This window comes from Pygocentrus nattereri, chromosome 19, assembly GCF_015220715.1.
Source record: "Pygocentrus nattereri isolate fPygNat1 chromosome 19, fPygNat1.pri, whole genome shotgun sequence".
Taxonomy (NCBI): domain Eukaryota; kingdom Metazoa; phylum Chordata; class Actinopteri; order Characiformes; family Serrasalmidae; genus Pygocentrus; species Pygocentrus nattereri.
Genome location: NC_051229.1, coordinates 18,094,905 through 18,108,930, shown reverse-complemented (window position 1 = coordinate 18,108,930; position 14,026 = coordinate 18,094,905). Strand labels below are relative to the sequence as shown.

Below are 14,026 nucleotides of genomic sequence, written 5' to 3'. Positions count from 1 at the left end.
TGCTCCCTTTATACCCAATTATGACACTCACCTGTTTCCAATTAACCTGTTCAACTGTGGAATGTTCCAAACAGGTGTTTTTTTGAGCATTCCTCAACTTTCCCAGCCTTTTGTTGCCCCTGTCCCAACCTCTTTGGAATGTGTTGCAGGCATCAAATTCAAAATGTGTGAATATATGCAAAAAATCAAGTTTATCTGTTTGAACATTAAATATCTTGTCTTTGTAGTTCCAACTTCATTGGAATTGGGGTTGTTCAAAGCAGGAATTAAACCACAGAACAGTTATTTTTGGTGTTTTGCTGTGCCTGTTGGACTGAAAGCTCTGCTGCCTCTGTAAGCTACTAGAGTTAGTGTGCTGTTTACATGATCACTTGCTTTGCAACTCCTTAGAATGACTATTCAATTGAACTGTTTTACTGTTATCGTTTTATATTATAGCAAACCTCTAACCAAGGTGTACTTTATTTATATTATACCACCCAACCCTACCAATATCCCTATACAAATGACCGATCGCTCGTGTCAGCATGAGTTGGGCATATGCGTGACAAACACTGCAGCTTACTCTGTTAGCACAAGACACTTTAAGCCAAATGACCTTGAAGGGCATGTCAAAAATCTGTTCCTGGGCTGAGCTTTCGGAATGTGCGTTAAAAAGAACATTGTGAGGTGAGGCCAGAACTCGACACACTACTTTTTGCTTTTTGTACTCAGGAATGTGATTAGGCATCAGAGGAAGCTCTCCAATCACACAAGCAGCCAGTGCTACAGTTTGGCACCTCATCAAAGTCTGATCTGATCAGAGACAGTTCATCAGTTGCTGACTGATGGCAAATAAAAGCCAAGTGTCCACTGAGTACCCCAGGAATGCAACTGGAGCATGCACCACATTCATGCAATAACATCATGCTTAATCAAATGCGTGATTTAACTGAGGTGTGCTGTGAATGTCTGATGTATGCTCTGCTAACAGATCAGCTACAGTCCATATGAGTGAGCTGTTCATTTTCACAACCCTAGCAGATCTGATGCGTCCCCAGTGCTGTGCCTCTGTAAGGAAAACTGCAACAGACGTGGATGCTCATCAGGGCCCAAAACCCTATACATGTCCACCATTTTCAAATTTGTACACTTGCATGATGACTGACACACTTGTTGATTGTTAGATGATTCTACTACCTTTGTTCCCATAGGTAAACAAATGTAAGAATCGGATTGCATTTTTGACACGAGGCTACTTTGATGGAGATGCTCAGTTGTGTCCACCGTCTCCATCACAAAATCCGCATAGGCAAGAGAAGGCTTGGGGAATGGGAGGTAAGTAGTAGATACATGGGTGTAACAACAGGGTTCCAGTCTAGACAAATGGTTACTTCTCTGGATAAGATTAGTTGAATCTTCGGCCTCCACTCCAATATTGGCATAGGAATCAGGGACTGGAAGATAACTAGTAGACACAAAAGGATAGCAAGAGGACTCTAATCTTGACTTAACGTTCCTGTTATAGACAAGGTCAATTGCATCCACTCCAAGAGAGGACTCAGGATCTGATGGACATCTAGATGATACATGGATTTGAGAACAGGAGTCAAATCTTGACACACAGTCCCTACGTAAAGGTGAGCCCACTACATCCATTCCAAGATAGGACTCAGAGACTGTCGGATAACTAAAAGATACTTGAGTTTGGAGGCAACACTGCGGTGCTGTCTCCACTTTGCCCTTGTAGTCGAGGTCAACAGTTAGATGGTCACTCAAATCTTCAGCATTCAGTTCACTGAGTGGCTGTTCAGCCTCTTGCTCCTCTGTTTTGGCTACTACTGGCCTTTGGAAGATGGCAAAGGATTTGCTTTCATGGCTGACTGACTTGATTGGTACAGACTGGTAGCCTAAAGCAGAGACTCGGCTGTGATCTTGGTGGTGGTGATCCCAATGGCCGGACTTTCCTCCCACATAGATGAGCTCAAAGAGAGAGGGGGATGGTTTGAAGTCCAAGACTGTTAGCTTATGCTACCAGGTACAAAGAGAGAGATATAATTAATTCCACATTTAAAATTACTCTCATTTCATTGGTGTTAACTGTCCATTCCTCACTACACTGTCTTTAAAAGGTAAAAGTAATGCCAGCACTCCTTCTGGAGATCTACCTTACTACTGTGTAATACATTTTATTCTGTATCAGATGATGTTTAGGGCTTTAAAATAGCTGATTCTTGGGCTATTACTAAGGTTAAATGGACCTACAGTGATGCTTGGAAGTTTGTGAACCCTTTAGTATTTTCTATATTTCTGCATAAATCTGATCTAAAACCTTCAGGTTTTCACACAAGTCCTAAAAGTAGATAAAGAGAACCAAGTTTAACAAATGAGACAAAAATATTAGACTAGTCATTTATTTATAGAGGAAAATAATCCACACAAAATAATCCGCACATTGGCTTGGTGGAATTTAAGCCCATTCCTCCACAAAAAAACAGCTTCAACTCTAAAGTTGAACTTCAGGTTTACTTCAGGTCGTTCCACAACATTTCTATAGGATTAAGGTCAGGACTTTGACTTGGCCATTCCAAAACATGAACTTTATTTTTCTTTAACCATTCTTTAGTAGAACGACTTGTGTGCTTAGGGTCATTGTCTTGATGGGGATCATAAAAGTGATTTTGAATTTCCACCATTTGTACACAATCTGTCTGACTGTGACTGGTCCAAACTTTTTAGTGATGGTTTTGTAACCTTGCCTGATGAGCATCAACAACTCTACTTCTGAGGTCCTCAGAAATCTCCTTTGTATGTGCCATGATAAACTTCCACAAACATTTGTTGTGAAGGTCAGACTGTGATGGATTTCTGTTCTTTAAATACAACCCCAATTCCAGTGAAGTTGGGACGTTGTGTAAAGCATAAATAAAAACAGAATACGATGATTTGCAAATCCTTTTCAACCATTATTCAATTGAACACACTACAAAGACAAGATGTTTAATGTTCATAAACTTTATTGTTTTTTGCTAATATTCACTCATTTTGAATTTAATGCCTGCAACATGTTCCAAAGAAGTTGGGACGGGGCAACAAAAGACTGGGAAAGTTGAGGAATGCTCAAAAAAACACCTGTTTGGAACAATCCACAGGTGAACAGGTTCATTGGAAACAGGTGAGTGTCATGATTGGGTATAAAGGGAGCATCCCTGAAAGTCTTGGTCGTTCAAAAGCAAAGGATGGGGCGAGGTTCACGACTTTGTGAACAACTGTGTGAACAAATAGTCCAAGTTCTTTCAGCTGCTCCCTTTAGGGGTCGCCACAGCTGATGTACGACCTTCGATCCCTCAGGCGGCACTGCATTAAAAACCGATATCATTCTGTAATGGACACTTCAGAAAACCACTGTCAGTGAATACAGTTCGTCGCTCAATCTACAAGTGCAAGTTAAAACTCTGCCATGCAAAGCAAAAGCCATACATCAACACCACTGACGCGTCCACATTTCAAACTGTTTTTGGAAATCATGGACGTCATGTCCTCCGGGTCAGAGAGGAAAAGGACTGTCCGGATTGTTATCAGTGCAAGGTTCAAAAGCCAGCATGTCTGATGGTATGGGGGTGTGTTAGTGCCCATGGCATGCGTAACATGCACATCTGTGAAGGCACCATTAATGCTGAAAGGTACATACAGGTTTTGGAGCAACATATGCTGCCATCCAAGCACCGTCTTTTTCAGGGACGTCCCTGCTTATTTCAGCAAGACAATGCCAAGCCACATTCTGCACGTGTTGCAATAGTGTGGCTTTGTAGTAAAAGAGTGCGGGTACTAGACCTGTCTCCCACTGAAAATGTGTGGCGCATTATGAAGCGCAAAATATGACAACGGAGACCCCGGACTGTTGAGCAACTGAAGTTGTACATCAAGCAAAAATGGGAAAGAATTCCACTCACAAAGCTTCAACAATTAGTGTCCTCAGTTCCCAAACACTTATTGAGTGTTGTTAAAAGGAAAGGTGATGTAACACAGTGGTAAACATGCCCCTGTCCCAACTTCTTTGGAACGTGTTGCAGGCATCAAATTCAAAACAAGTGAATATTTGCAAAAAACAATAATGTTTATTCGTTTCAACATTAAATATCTTGTCTTTGTAGTGTATTCAATTGAATAAAGCTTAAAAAGGATTTGCAAATCATCGTATTTGGTTTTTATTTATGTTTTACACAACGTCCCAACTTCATTGGAAGTGGGGCTGTAAAATAGGGTGGTCACCCATGTCTGATTACCAACTCATTGATTGAAAAGACTAATTATCTGACCTTCAAATGATCTGCTAATCCTAAAGGTTCACATACGTTTGCCACTCACATATAATGTAATACTGGATCATTCTCCTCTATAAATAAATTACCAAGTCTAATATTTTTGTTTAATTTGGTTCTCCTTACCAGAGAAGTGGAAGATAATGGATGGATGGATGGATGGATGGATGGATGGATGGATGGATGGATGGATGGATGGTTCTCCTTATCTACTTTCAGGACTTAAAATCTGATGACGTTTTAGGGCAAATTTATGCAGAAATCTAGAAAATTCTAAAGGGTTCACAAATGTCCCAGCACCATGCAGATGGTCAGTTTTCAATTTCTTTTCCCAAAGAAATGTATGTAATATACACTTCAATCTACGCTAGTAAAACCACTTGTAATTACACAATTTATCAAGGGAATTAAGTAACTTGAAAAATATATATTTAATGGGGCATTAAAACATTATTGGAAATGCATTTGCTTGAGGCTGTAGGCATCAATTATATAAGTAATTGAATAATCCACCTATTATTTTGATGATTGAGTAATCAGAGCTTTTGAAAAATAGCTTGACTCAACAATAACAAACTGTACCATCTCGAAAATTCCAAAATATTTTATACTGAAAATACTTTATAGTGATACCCTTAAATGGTAACTTTAACGGAGAAGTCATAAAGTTATTTACTTTTAATGTAAGTTAATGTAAAGTGACTTTATTCCAAGCAACGTTGTAGCATTTCTATTGATCCATTCATCATGAATGTTCACACCATGTAAAGGGCAGCTGCTGTGCTCAAATGATGAAAAATATGGAGATACTTCTGTCCTGTTTTGGCTAAAGGGTAGTGTGTTTTACAAAACAAACCAGTTATTTTGATAAACAATATCATCATTATCTAAATTCAGCTATGAAGTGCCACATAATAAACAACTAAGCTGGCTTCTCATATTACATAATAATTTTTAATACTAACTTTATTCTGCACAGACAGCATATAACACTGTTAACATCTAGTGGTTTTCTGCTTTTGTTTGGTTGGAAACAAAAAATATTGCCAACCTGGCATGTTGGCACTTATTCTGGAAAATCTTGCCTATTTTACTATTTACAGGAGAGCACATCTCATGTACCAGAGTTTGACTGAAAATCTACCTCATGCTCTATCCAAGCACTGTTCAAAGTATGCGTATATAGTATCTTTTCTACTGTACATGTTTTGGTAGATTAGAATGAGCATACAATGGGAATTGTTAAATAAAGGCGATGCAATAATAAAGAACAGAGAATCATATTTTATTTAAATCATTACGATATTCAATAATATCCAGTTGTCAGTTTGTGGCTAATGACAAGATGATTTTTGACATTACCTGGCTTTGAGAAACAGGTGGCCAGGTGGACAGGCTGCTTTTAGAGGGGTCAGGAACAGCTGGACAGAGGCGCTGTTGAATCCTAATGGACAACAACACAGAGTACCCACTTAAAGGACTTCAGCAGCAGTAGTGTGGTGTAAGTCACTAAAGGGATTCCTGTCCTTTCATTCTGTTCTAAATGTTAGTTTCAACTGCAGCTGAAGTAACAATACTAACAATGTCCAAGGCTGACATTCACATAAGGAAGCTGATATCTGCAGGGCAAATTCTATCTGCAGAAAACAGGCTGTAATCCAGTTGTATGGAACATTTTGAACACTTCTAGTTAAATAATGTTTTGTTGATTTTCTACATGAAAACAAGCAAACCCATCCCCTGCAGTGACCAAACTTAAACGTGGCGGTTTTTCTGAAAATTTATAAGGCACAGATTTCTTTGCCCCTATATGTTAAATTCAGCAAATAAACAGTAATTCACTGTTGTCAGAAGAAAACCTTGTATCTCTGAAACGATAAGCTTACAGGAGCAGGAAAAAACCTACTTTACTTTTAATGTAAGTCAATGGAACGAGACTTTTGTTCCAAGTCATTTTGGGTCATTTTCTCTTTAGTTTATTCATCAAGAAATGTACATACAATTTAAGAGGTAACAGGTATTTTCAAATTATATCAAAAACTCAAAAACGTCAAAAATGGAAATACGTGGTTTTCTTCTGACGGAGAATTGTGCATTAAAATGCGCAGAGGTGTTTTCACTGATGAGGATGTGTTAACATGTTTTCACTTTCAATCAACATTATATGTAATGTGGCCATGGGTGCCAAAACTTTTGTATATGACAGTATTATATTTAAGCTTTCATTTTAAGCTTTAATAAGATTTAAGCGCTTATTAAAGGTACAGGAAGTGTGTACTTTATGGGTATTATTATGTACAAATTTAAAGACCTTTATATTGAACAAGCTCTAAGCAGTTGACTCACCTTTCAACCTGGCTTAGCAAGATTATTATAATCAACAAACTGCCAACAGCGCACAATGGCATGGCCACCAACAGAGAGTAATCATTACCTGTTAAAACACACACGCACATACGCTGTAGTTACAAGTCAGCAGTATAACTTTACAAAGGCAGTGTGTAACACAAATTAATGCTGCATTTATGGCTGAAACCAGGGCTGGTTTTATGAAGCAATCCTTACTTAGAGACCAGATCTCAGATCAGATTCCTCTGGCTTTCTTTGGACTTACCTACAGCCACAATCACCCATGGGCCTATAGCGCCCCCTGCCTCAGTGTGGGCCTTCATACAGATGGCGTACTCTCCAGCCGACAGACCACTCAGAGAATACTCCTTAACATGGCCCCCAAGCACTTGAGCTGTGGAACAACATGAGAGTACTAAGGTTACAGAGCACTTCCAGCTATTTAGCCATATTTATTAAAGTCAATTAAAAGGCTTTATACAGTTAAACTTTACTTGCTTGAAACTTACATAAAACTAAATTGCACTTAAGCTGTATAACGTAAAGCATACAGCAACTCATTTGAAACTCAGCCACAACAGCTGCACGTCTCAACGCCATCAAGATGCTGTGTCAAATGGCACACTTTAAACGAGTGATTACATCAGATCAGTTGGACAAATACAAGCAATGGAAAATGCTTTTTTGGGCAGTACAAAGGTAGACACCCCCCAACTGACAAAGTTGGTAGTTCTTCACTTCATCAGTTTCCTGAGCCACGATAACAAATGTGAGTTTCTCAAAACTAACGTTTCTGTAAGTAGCCTCACTAACTAGCCAACTAATGCTCACAGCTGTTTAAGTGGCTGCTTGTGCCAGTTTATTCTTCTATTCAATGTTGAGTGTGTACAAAGTATACACTGATGGGTGACAGATTTGTCCTCATTCAGTAGTCAGCAGCTGCATGGCAACAACAACGTACTCTAAACCAACAAGTTTCCTGAGATTATAATTGTTACGATTATGATTATTAAGATTATAATCAATAAGAACATTTTATTTGATGATTTATTTGATGTTTATTTGATATTTTATATTGACAGCATTTTATAAAAGCAATAAACGCAGCATTTATTGCTCTAATGAAGGTTTGTAACAACGTTTTGAACATGACTGTATCCCTGGGAGACAATCATGTCTCTTCACCAAAAAAACCTCAGAGAATTGTGTTGCTAATATGTATCACAGTAGTGTTCAGGTCTGCTGCTGTCTGCATATCAACGAGAACTGGCCATTAATGATGTAGGGTTTAGGCTGCTGCATGGAGTCGATGAGCATCTAGAGGTTTCAGACTGCGTGGACAGAATAATATGGTTGGTCTTGCCGACCTCCCCAGTGCATTTAATAGACTACAGCCTCACCTGCCCACATACTAGATGATGGCCTCAAAGATAAATCAATTTTTTTTATTGAGTGAAGCTTCAAGCCCTTGACAAACAGACCTTACACTTGGAGTTTGTAAATCATGTAACTTTAGAGATGATCTATAAAAACATATGGACGTCACAGGGTGTGACCTTTTCTCCATTTAATTTCAGCCTGTACTCCAGTGATTTTTCTAATCTTTCCAATCAAGAATGATGACTGGTCAATCGTTTCTTTCTTTTGACGAAGGATGTGGTAATACATGCTCGGATCTGAATTTAGAGGAAATGTATGAATATAGAGATGCTAAATTTAATGAATACATAATTAATTGTTCTACTAGACACAGCATCTATCAGTGCTATTCTGATTCCTATGGACTTTATAAATAAAATTAAAACTCACATTTATGAATATAAATACTTCATGGTCTTGGATGCTATTTAAAGTTTATCAATCTTTTTCTGTTGTTGCCCTAATCTTTTATCATTAGTAAAGAATTTCTTTTTTCCAATCACTCCACAGAATGCAATTCCACTGCTACACAGTCAAAATTTGGGGGGCTTTACTCCCCTCTAGCTGACAGTAGGCCTTGGGCATTATTATTATGGGTGACTTTAGACTTATGTATGGCTGCTACAGTATGTCCTATTCTATCGGCAATGCTTAGTACATAGAGATTATACTTGGATGCAGATGCTCGGCCATGGAAACCTATTCCATGAAGGCCACATGAAGTTTGCAGGTCTGTAGTGATTGCCTCTGCAGAAAGTTGGCGAACCCTGCACACTGTGCCTCAGCATCCGCTGACTCCGCTCTGTCATTTTACTTGGCCTACCACTTCATGGCTGAGTTGCTGTCGTTCCTAATCACTTCCACTTTGTTATAATAACATTGACAGTTGACTGTAGAATATTTAGCAGCAAGTGGACTTTAGTTCACAACTGGACTTGCTGCACACGTGGCGTCCTATCATGGTACCACGCTGGAATTCTTTCACAAATGTTTGTAGAAGCAGTCAGCATGCTAGGTGCTTGGTTTTTTACACCTGTGGCCATGGATGTGATGGGTACACCTGAATTCAATGATTTAGATGGGTGACTGAATACTTTAGGAAATATAGTGTGTGTGTATATATACAGTACTGTGCGAAAGTCTTAGGCACCCCAGACACATTTTCTAAATCTATTTATTTGTGTAGTTTATCAAGTCGTGACATGTGGTGACTGTGAAGGTGTCAAGGAAAAAAAAAAAATATATACACTCACCAGCCACTTTATTAGGTACCCAATTGCTTGTTAACACAAATAGCTAATCAGCCAATCACATGGCCGCAACTCAACGCATTTAGGCATGTAGAGATGATAGAAAGTCAACAGTAACTCAAATAATCAACCAAAATCTCTGAGGAATGTTTCTAACACCTTGTTGAAAGTGTGCCGAATTAAGGCAGTTCTGAAGGCAAAAGGGGGTCCAACCTTTTACTAATAGGTTGTAATAAAGCATGTAATAAAGTCTAATAAAGTGTGTGTGTGTATGATATATATATCTACATTCATATATATATATATATATATATATATATATATATATATATATATATATATATATATATATATATATATATATATATATGAAAATGTCTCACATTTCACTTTGCCATTGGTTTTATATAGGATTGTGTAGTTTTGGATGAATCCACGCAGCTTCTCCAAAGGAACAGCTTCCCACTTCAGAGTCACATGGTTGTTTGCTATTTGCAGCACTTCCACAGTTGGGCCAACGGAGGGCGCTAAGAAACAGAGAAATGAAAATCTCAGAGGCTGCACTTTAAATCTCCTATAACACCAGTTTTTTGTGGTTTCTTCCTCTCTTCCTTCTAGAGAAATCTCAGAATTGTTCACAATGGTGGTCTGAAGAGTTTAATGCCTATATTTAGATATATCCTTTGCAAAATATGCAAAATATGCAGACTAAAAAAAACTAAGCATAGTTTTAATGTAACAGAAATCATGAAGAACAGTTTCATAACCTTCTTTCACACTCTTCTCACGCACATGCTTTGCAATCGGATATATCCTGTGTTGCAAAAGATTTTTTTGCATAACATCTGACCTCCTTGTCTAGTAAAGGCAACGGCGAATCTTGCAAGTCCAACTGCCTTTTTGTAAAGGATCTGAACAGACACATTATAGGGGACCTCAGGAAGTATTCCATCTGCAAGACAGACACATACACCTGCGTATGAGAATGGCTGACCCTAGAGAGAATAACATGTTTCATCAAAGTGTTTTGATTTTACACCTTCATATTGTAATATTGTGACTATATTGCTATATATTGTGATATGCCTTCAATATTAAAGCCACACTGAAGATCTCTTGATGTGATATGATTCTGCGTTTCTGACCAAAGTGTTATGTCTGCTGGATCATGTGACTGCCTTAATTAATAAAAAAAAATTGTCAGGATGCTCAAGAACACAATAAAACATGTTGATTTATTAAAGGACTTGTTTGTATATTGCAGCCACTTGTGATATCAGTGTTGCAAAGGCCAACTGACAAATTCAAGCATAACTCTTGAGTAACTAGAACTGTTCAATTTCCTGAAGAAGGTGCAGAGTGATCACGCAGCCTCAAGCAGTTTCCCAGTATTTCTTGGGTGTTGCTAAATGGTTACTATAGTAATATTGTGCTGGTGTGTGCTTGGGCATTGCTATGTGGTTTCTATGGTATTGGAGGTGATTGCTAGGGAACTGCATCTTACTTACATCTCATGCCTGCTGTGGGGTTGCTGTGTGGTTGCTACTGTATTCCAGGTAGCTGCTAGGGTATTGCTAGGGAGTTGCTATTGTGTCCCAGGAGACTGCTAGGGTGTTGCTAGTGTACTTGCATCAAGGTGACATAAGGGGGTGTACACATTTTCACACCTAGTTTTTGAACATTCCACAATCACTATTTACTCACCTGTGACAATAAAGCTCCTTGCAGACCCATTCAAAATTTTCCAATATAAACTGTCAGCTGTGTTGTTTGGTATGGGAAACCACTCTACCACAAAGCTGGCCTCTGATTGGTCCACTGCTGCTGTCCAGTCCACCTTCAGCTGGAAGTCGTCTAGCGGGGTGACACTGATGTCTGCAGGAGGTGGGAGCACTAGGACAGAGCATATTATACTGTTTAAAAAGAGGGAAATGTTAAAAAAGTGAAAATAATAGAGACATATTTTGCTGTGTTAGTTTAACACTGATGTAGAGAGATTTAGTTAAGTCAATACAAGCTCCATCAAAAGATTGGGGAAATTAAGCTTTGCGTTTAAGTGTTTTTTAGTCCGGTGACATTTTAATGACATTTGTGTGCATTTCTATACTTAGTCAGTTATAAGTGCTAACCGTAACAGATGATCTTTATCATGCACTCAGAACTTCATCTGCATCCAAATTAGTCATGCGACACGTTTTCATTCAATCAAAAGGAATCGAGTCAGCTTATACAGACTTTATTACCTCAGCATTAAATCTAATTCTGAAATATGCTATTAACATAAATATTTCCAGTCCATAAGTCAAATGTATTTATGGTGTTTTTCATTTAAGTCAGAAAATCAAAACATCTTTCAAACTTGCAAGTTTAGAAGCTTGATAAGTAAATGACCACCAACTGAGCTGCAAGTGATTCTAGACATCTGCAGTAAGCCCCTCTCAGTTGAGTGAAGTGATCTGGATAAGATCTATCACTTCAATAGATCACCAAGATATGCAAAAGATGTCATTAAGAGCTTTAAATGTCATAAGAAAGACCTAGTCAGCATGGAACTTAACAGGAAGCCAGTGTAACATGCTCTAATGCTTGTTTTTGCTAGTAAGCAGAATAAACCAAGCATAGTTTTCCCTAATTCAGTAATTATAATTATTAAGTACTTTCCATACAATTCCACCTCCTAGCTAGCTCTGAAGGTGAAGGCTAGCAAAGCCTTCTCCATGATGCATGAAGCGCCACTACATCTTTTTGAACTGTCACTACCACAAATTCATTGGACAGTTCAACACACTTGGAGGAGAACACTAACTGCTGATTCTGTTCAGCTAACAGACACCTTTGTTGGCTAGCACCGGGCTGAGTGATGAAGGAGAGGGAGGACCCTGAGAGAGCGAGGACAATTATGGACTCCCAGCCAAAGATGGCTGTGGCATCCCTGGGGAATAAACTCAATCTTCTGATGATACAGTCAACACTTTGCAGCACCCAGAAGCACCCAGTGTCCCTAACTGTCTTCTGAGCTGCAAGTTGTCACCATGTGAACTATGGGATTCTATAAATACCTACAGCTCATTGCAAAAGTAAATAAAATGGGTTTAAGAATAAATGTTGGCTGTGAAAACAAATATGTTAATCACCTGTGTCTCCATCTCCAGGTATGTGTATATGTGCTGATGGTGATGTGCCAGCAGAATTAGATGCAGTCAGGTTGCAGGTACAGGGTTGGGCGGAAACATGAAGGACACATGACGTGCTAGATGTGTCCAGATGATGACAGTTCCAGCGGGACCGGTCCAGGTCACTCCAGCACGATACAGAATAGTGCAGTATTACACCATTACTGTCAGGCCACTGAAGAGGCTAAGAAGAGAGAGAGCATGCAGAGATTAGCAGTTGCAGACGATAAACACATTTACTGAAGCAATGTGATTAGATGATTGACGCATTATTAAATTGGATACAGTTATACCAAGAGATTCAAAGGCTAAAAATATCATTTGCATTATAATATTATAATATGCAAATTATAATATGCAAATATATTCAAATATACTCATTTGGTGTTCAACATTTGCTTCTTAGTTTTGCACTGGAGCTACAAGGCTTAAGTGGTTAATAAGTAGTGACTGTGTCAAGTTGTTACATAACCTCAAATAAACCTGCTCATGTAGGCACACTGTATGGTATAATGTTCTCTCTCTCTTCATTCATATATATATATATATATATATATATATATATAGATAAATACAATATTAGCAGCCACCTAGAGGCCTGCTATCTGCAATTATTTAAAAGTTCAGAACAGTTCAGGCAAGTATATGATAAAGTATGCAGTTTATACAAAGTTAATTGTACATAAGCTTCCATTACTGGTTAGCTACATTAGCTTAGTAGCTTTAGTGCTTCAAGTACAGCGTGTGGAAGACAAGCATCGAGACTGTACTCCGTACTGGCACCCAAGTGGTGGAACGAACTCCCACTGGCTGTGCATACAGCAGAGTCTCTTACTGGCTTCAAACGCAGACTGAAGACACATCTCTTTATACAGCATTTAAATGAGCACTGAATTAAGTATTGATTGGCATGTATTGTACTGCACTTATGTATTGCATTTTATTGTATTGCACTATTCTGTGTTCAACTCGGGGTGCCAACAGTGACTTTTTTGTTTCTAGCAGTACCTGAGCTCAGGACTAGCTTTCTCTCTAACCTATTGATAATTAGCAAAGATACATTCTCTAGATAGACAAAGCACTTCTTGTAAGTCGCTCTGGATAAGAGTGTATACTAAATGCTGTAAATGTAAATATAAATGTAAATGTAGTGAAAAACTCAAGATGCAAACTTTGGACACCACTATATTTGGGATTAGAGGGAAATCCTTTCCTTTTCATAAAGACAATGTCATGTATGGAATGAGCAGGAAGGCTGGATATAAATGCGAGCAGACTAACAGAAACAAACTAGCAAAGTAAAAAGTAACTAACTACAAAGCTTAAACAAAGAAACACAGAGCACAAACAAAACACGAGGCAGGGAAAGAACCACTACACCAGACCAAAGTAACAAGCAGACCAGACAAACACTAACTGAAACAAAGGGCTAGATAAAGGTTACAACAAATGGGGAACACCTGGGAGAGGGAGGAGGCAGAGACTACAGACAAGTGAAGATTCTAGTGGAGAAGGCGGTGGAAAGGTCAGAGTA

The 14,026-nt window shown here is 38.6% G+C and overlaps 1 protein-coding gene across 1 annotated transcript in view; it reads right to left on the bottom strand.

The window, feature by feature from the left end:
• Window positions 1-227: 227 nt before the first annotated feature.
• LOC108427212 (interleukin-31 receptor subunit alpha) overlaps window positions 228-14,026 on the bottom strand; it is a 38,461-nt gene continuing 24,662 nt past the window's right edge. The window contains exons 7-14 of the mRNA XM_017697203.2: window positions 12,454-12,676; window positions 11,024-11,212; window positions 10,170-10,271; window positions 9,703-9,846; window positions 6,916-7,044; window positions 6,648-6,735; window positions 5,664-5,745; window positions 228-2,010 (exon numbers count right to left, since the gene is read on the bottom strand). Coding sequence (XP_017552692.1) covers window positions 1,009-2,010; window positions 5,664-5,745; window positions 6,648-6,735; window positions 6,916-7,044; window positions 9,703-9,846; window positions 10,170-10,271; window positions 11,024-11,212; window positions 12,454-12,676 — 1,959 coding nt within the window. The 3' untranslated portion in view covers window positions 228-1,008. The remainder of the gene's footprint in view (window positions 2,011-5,663; window positions 5,746-6,647; window positions 6,736-6,915; window positions 7,045-9,702; window positions 9,847-10,169; window positions 10,272-11,023; window positions 11,213-12,453; window positions 12,677-14,026) is intronic.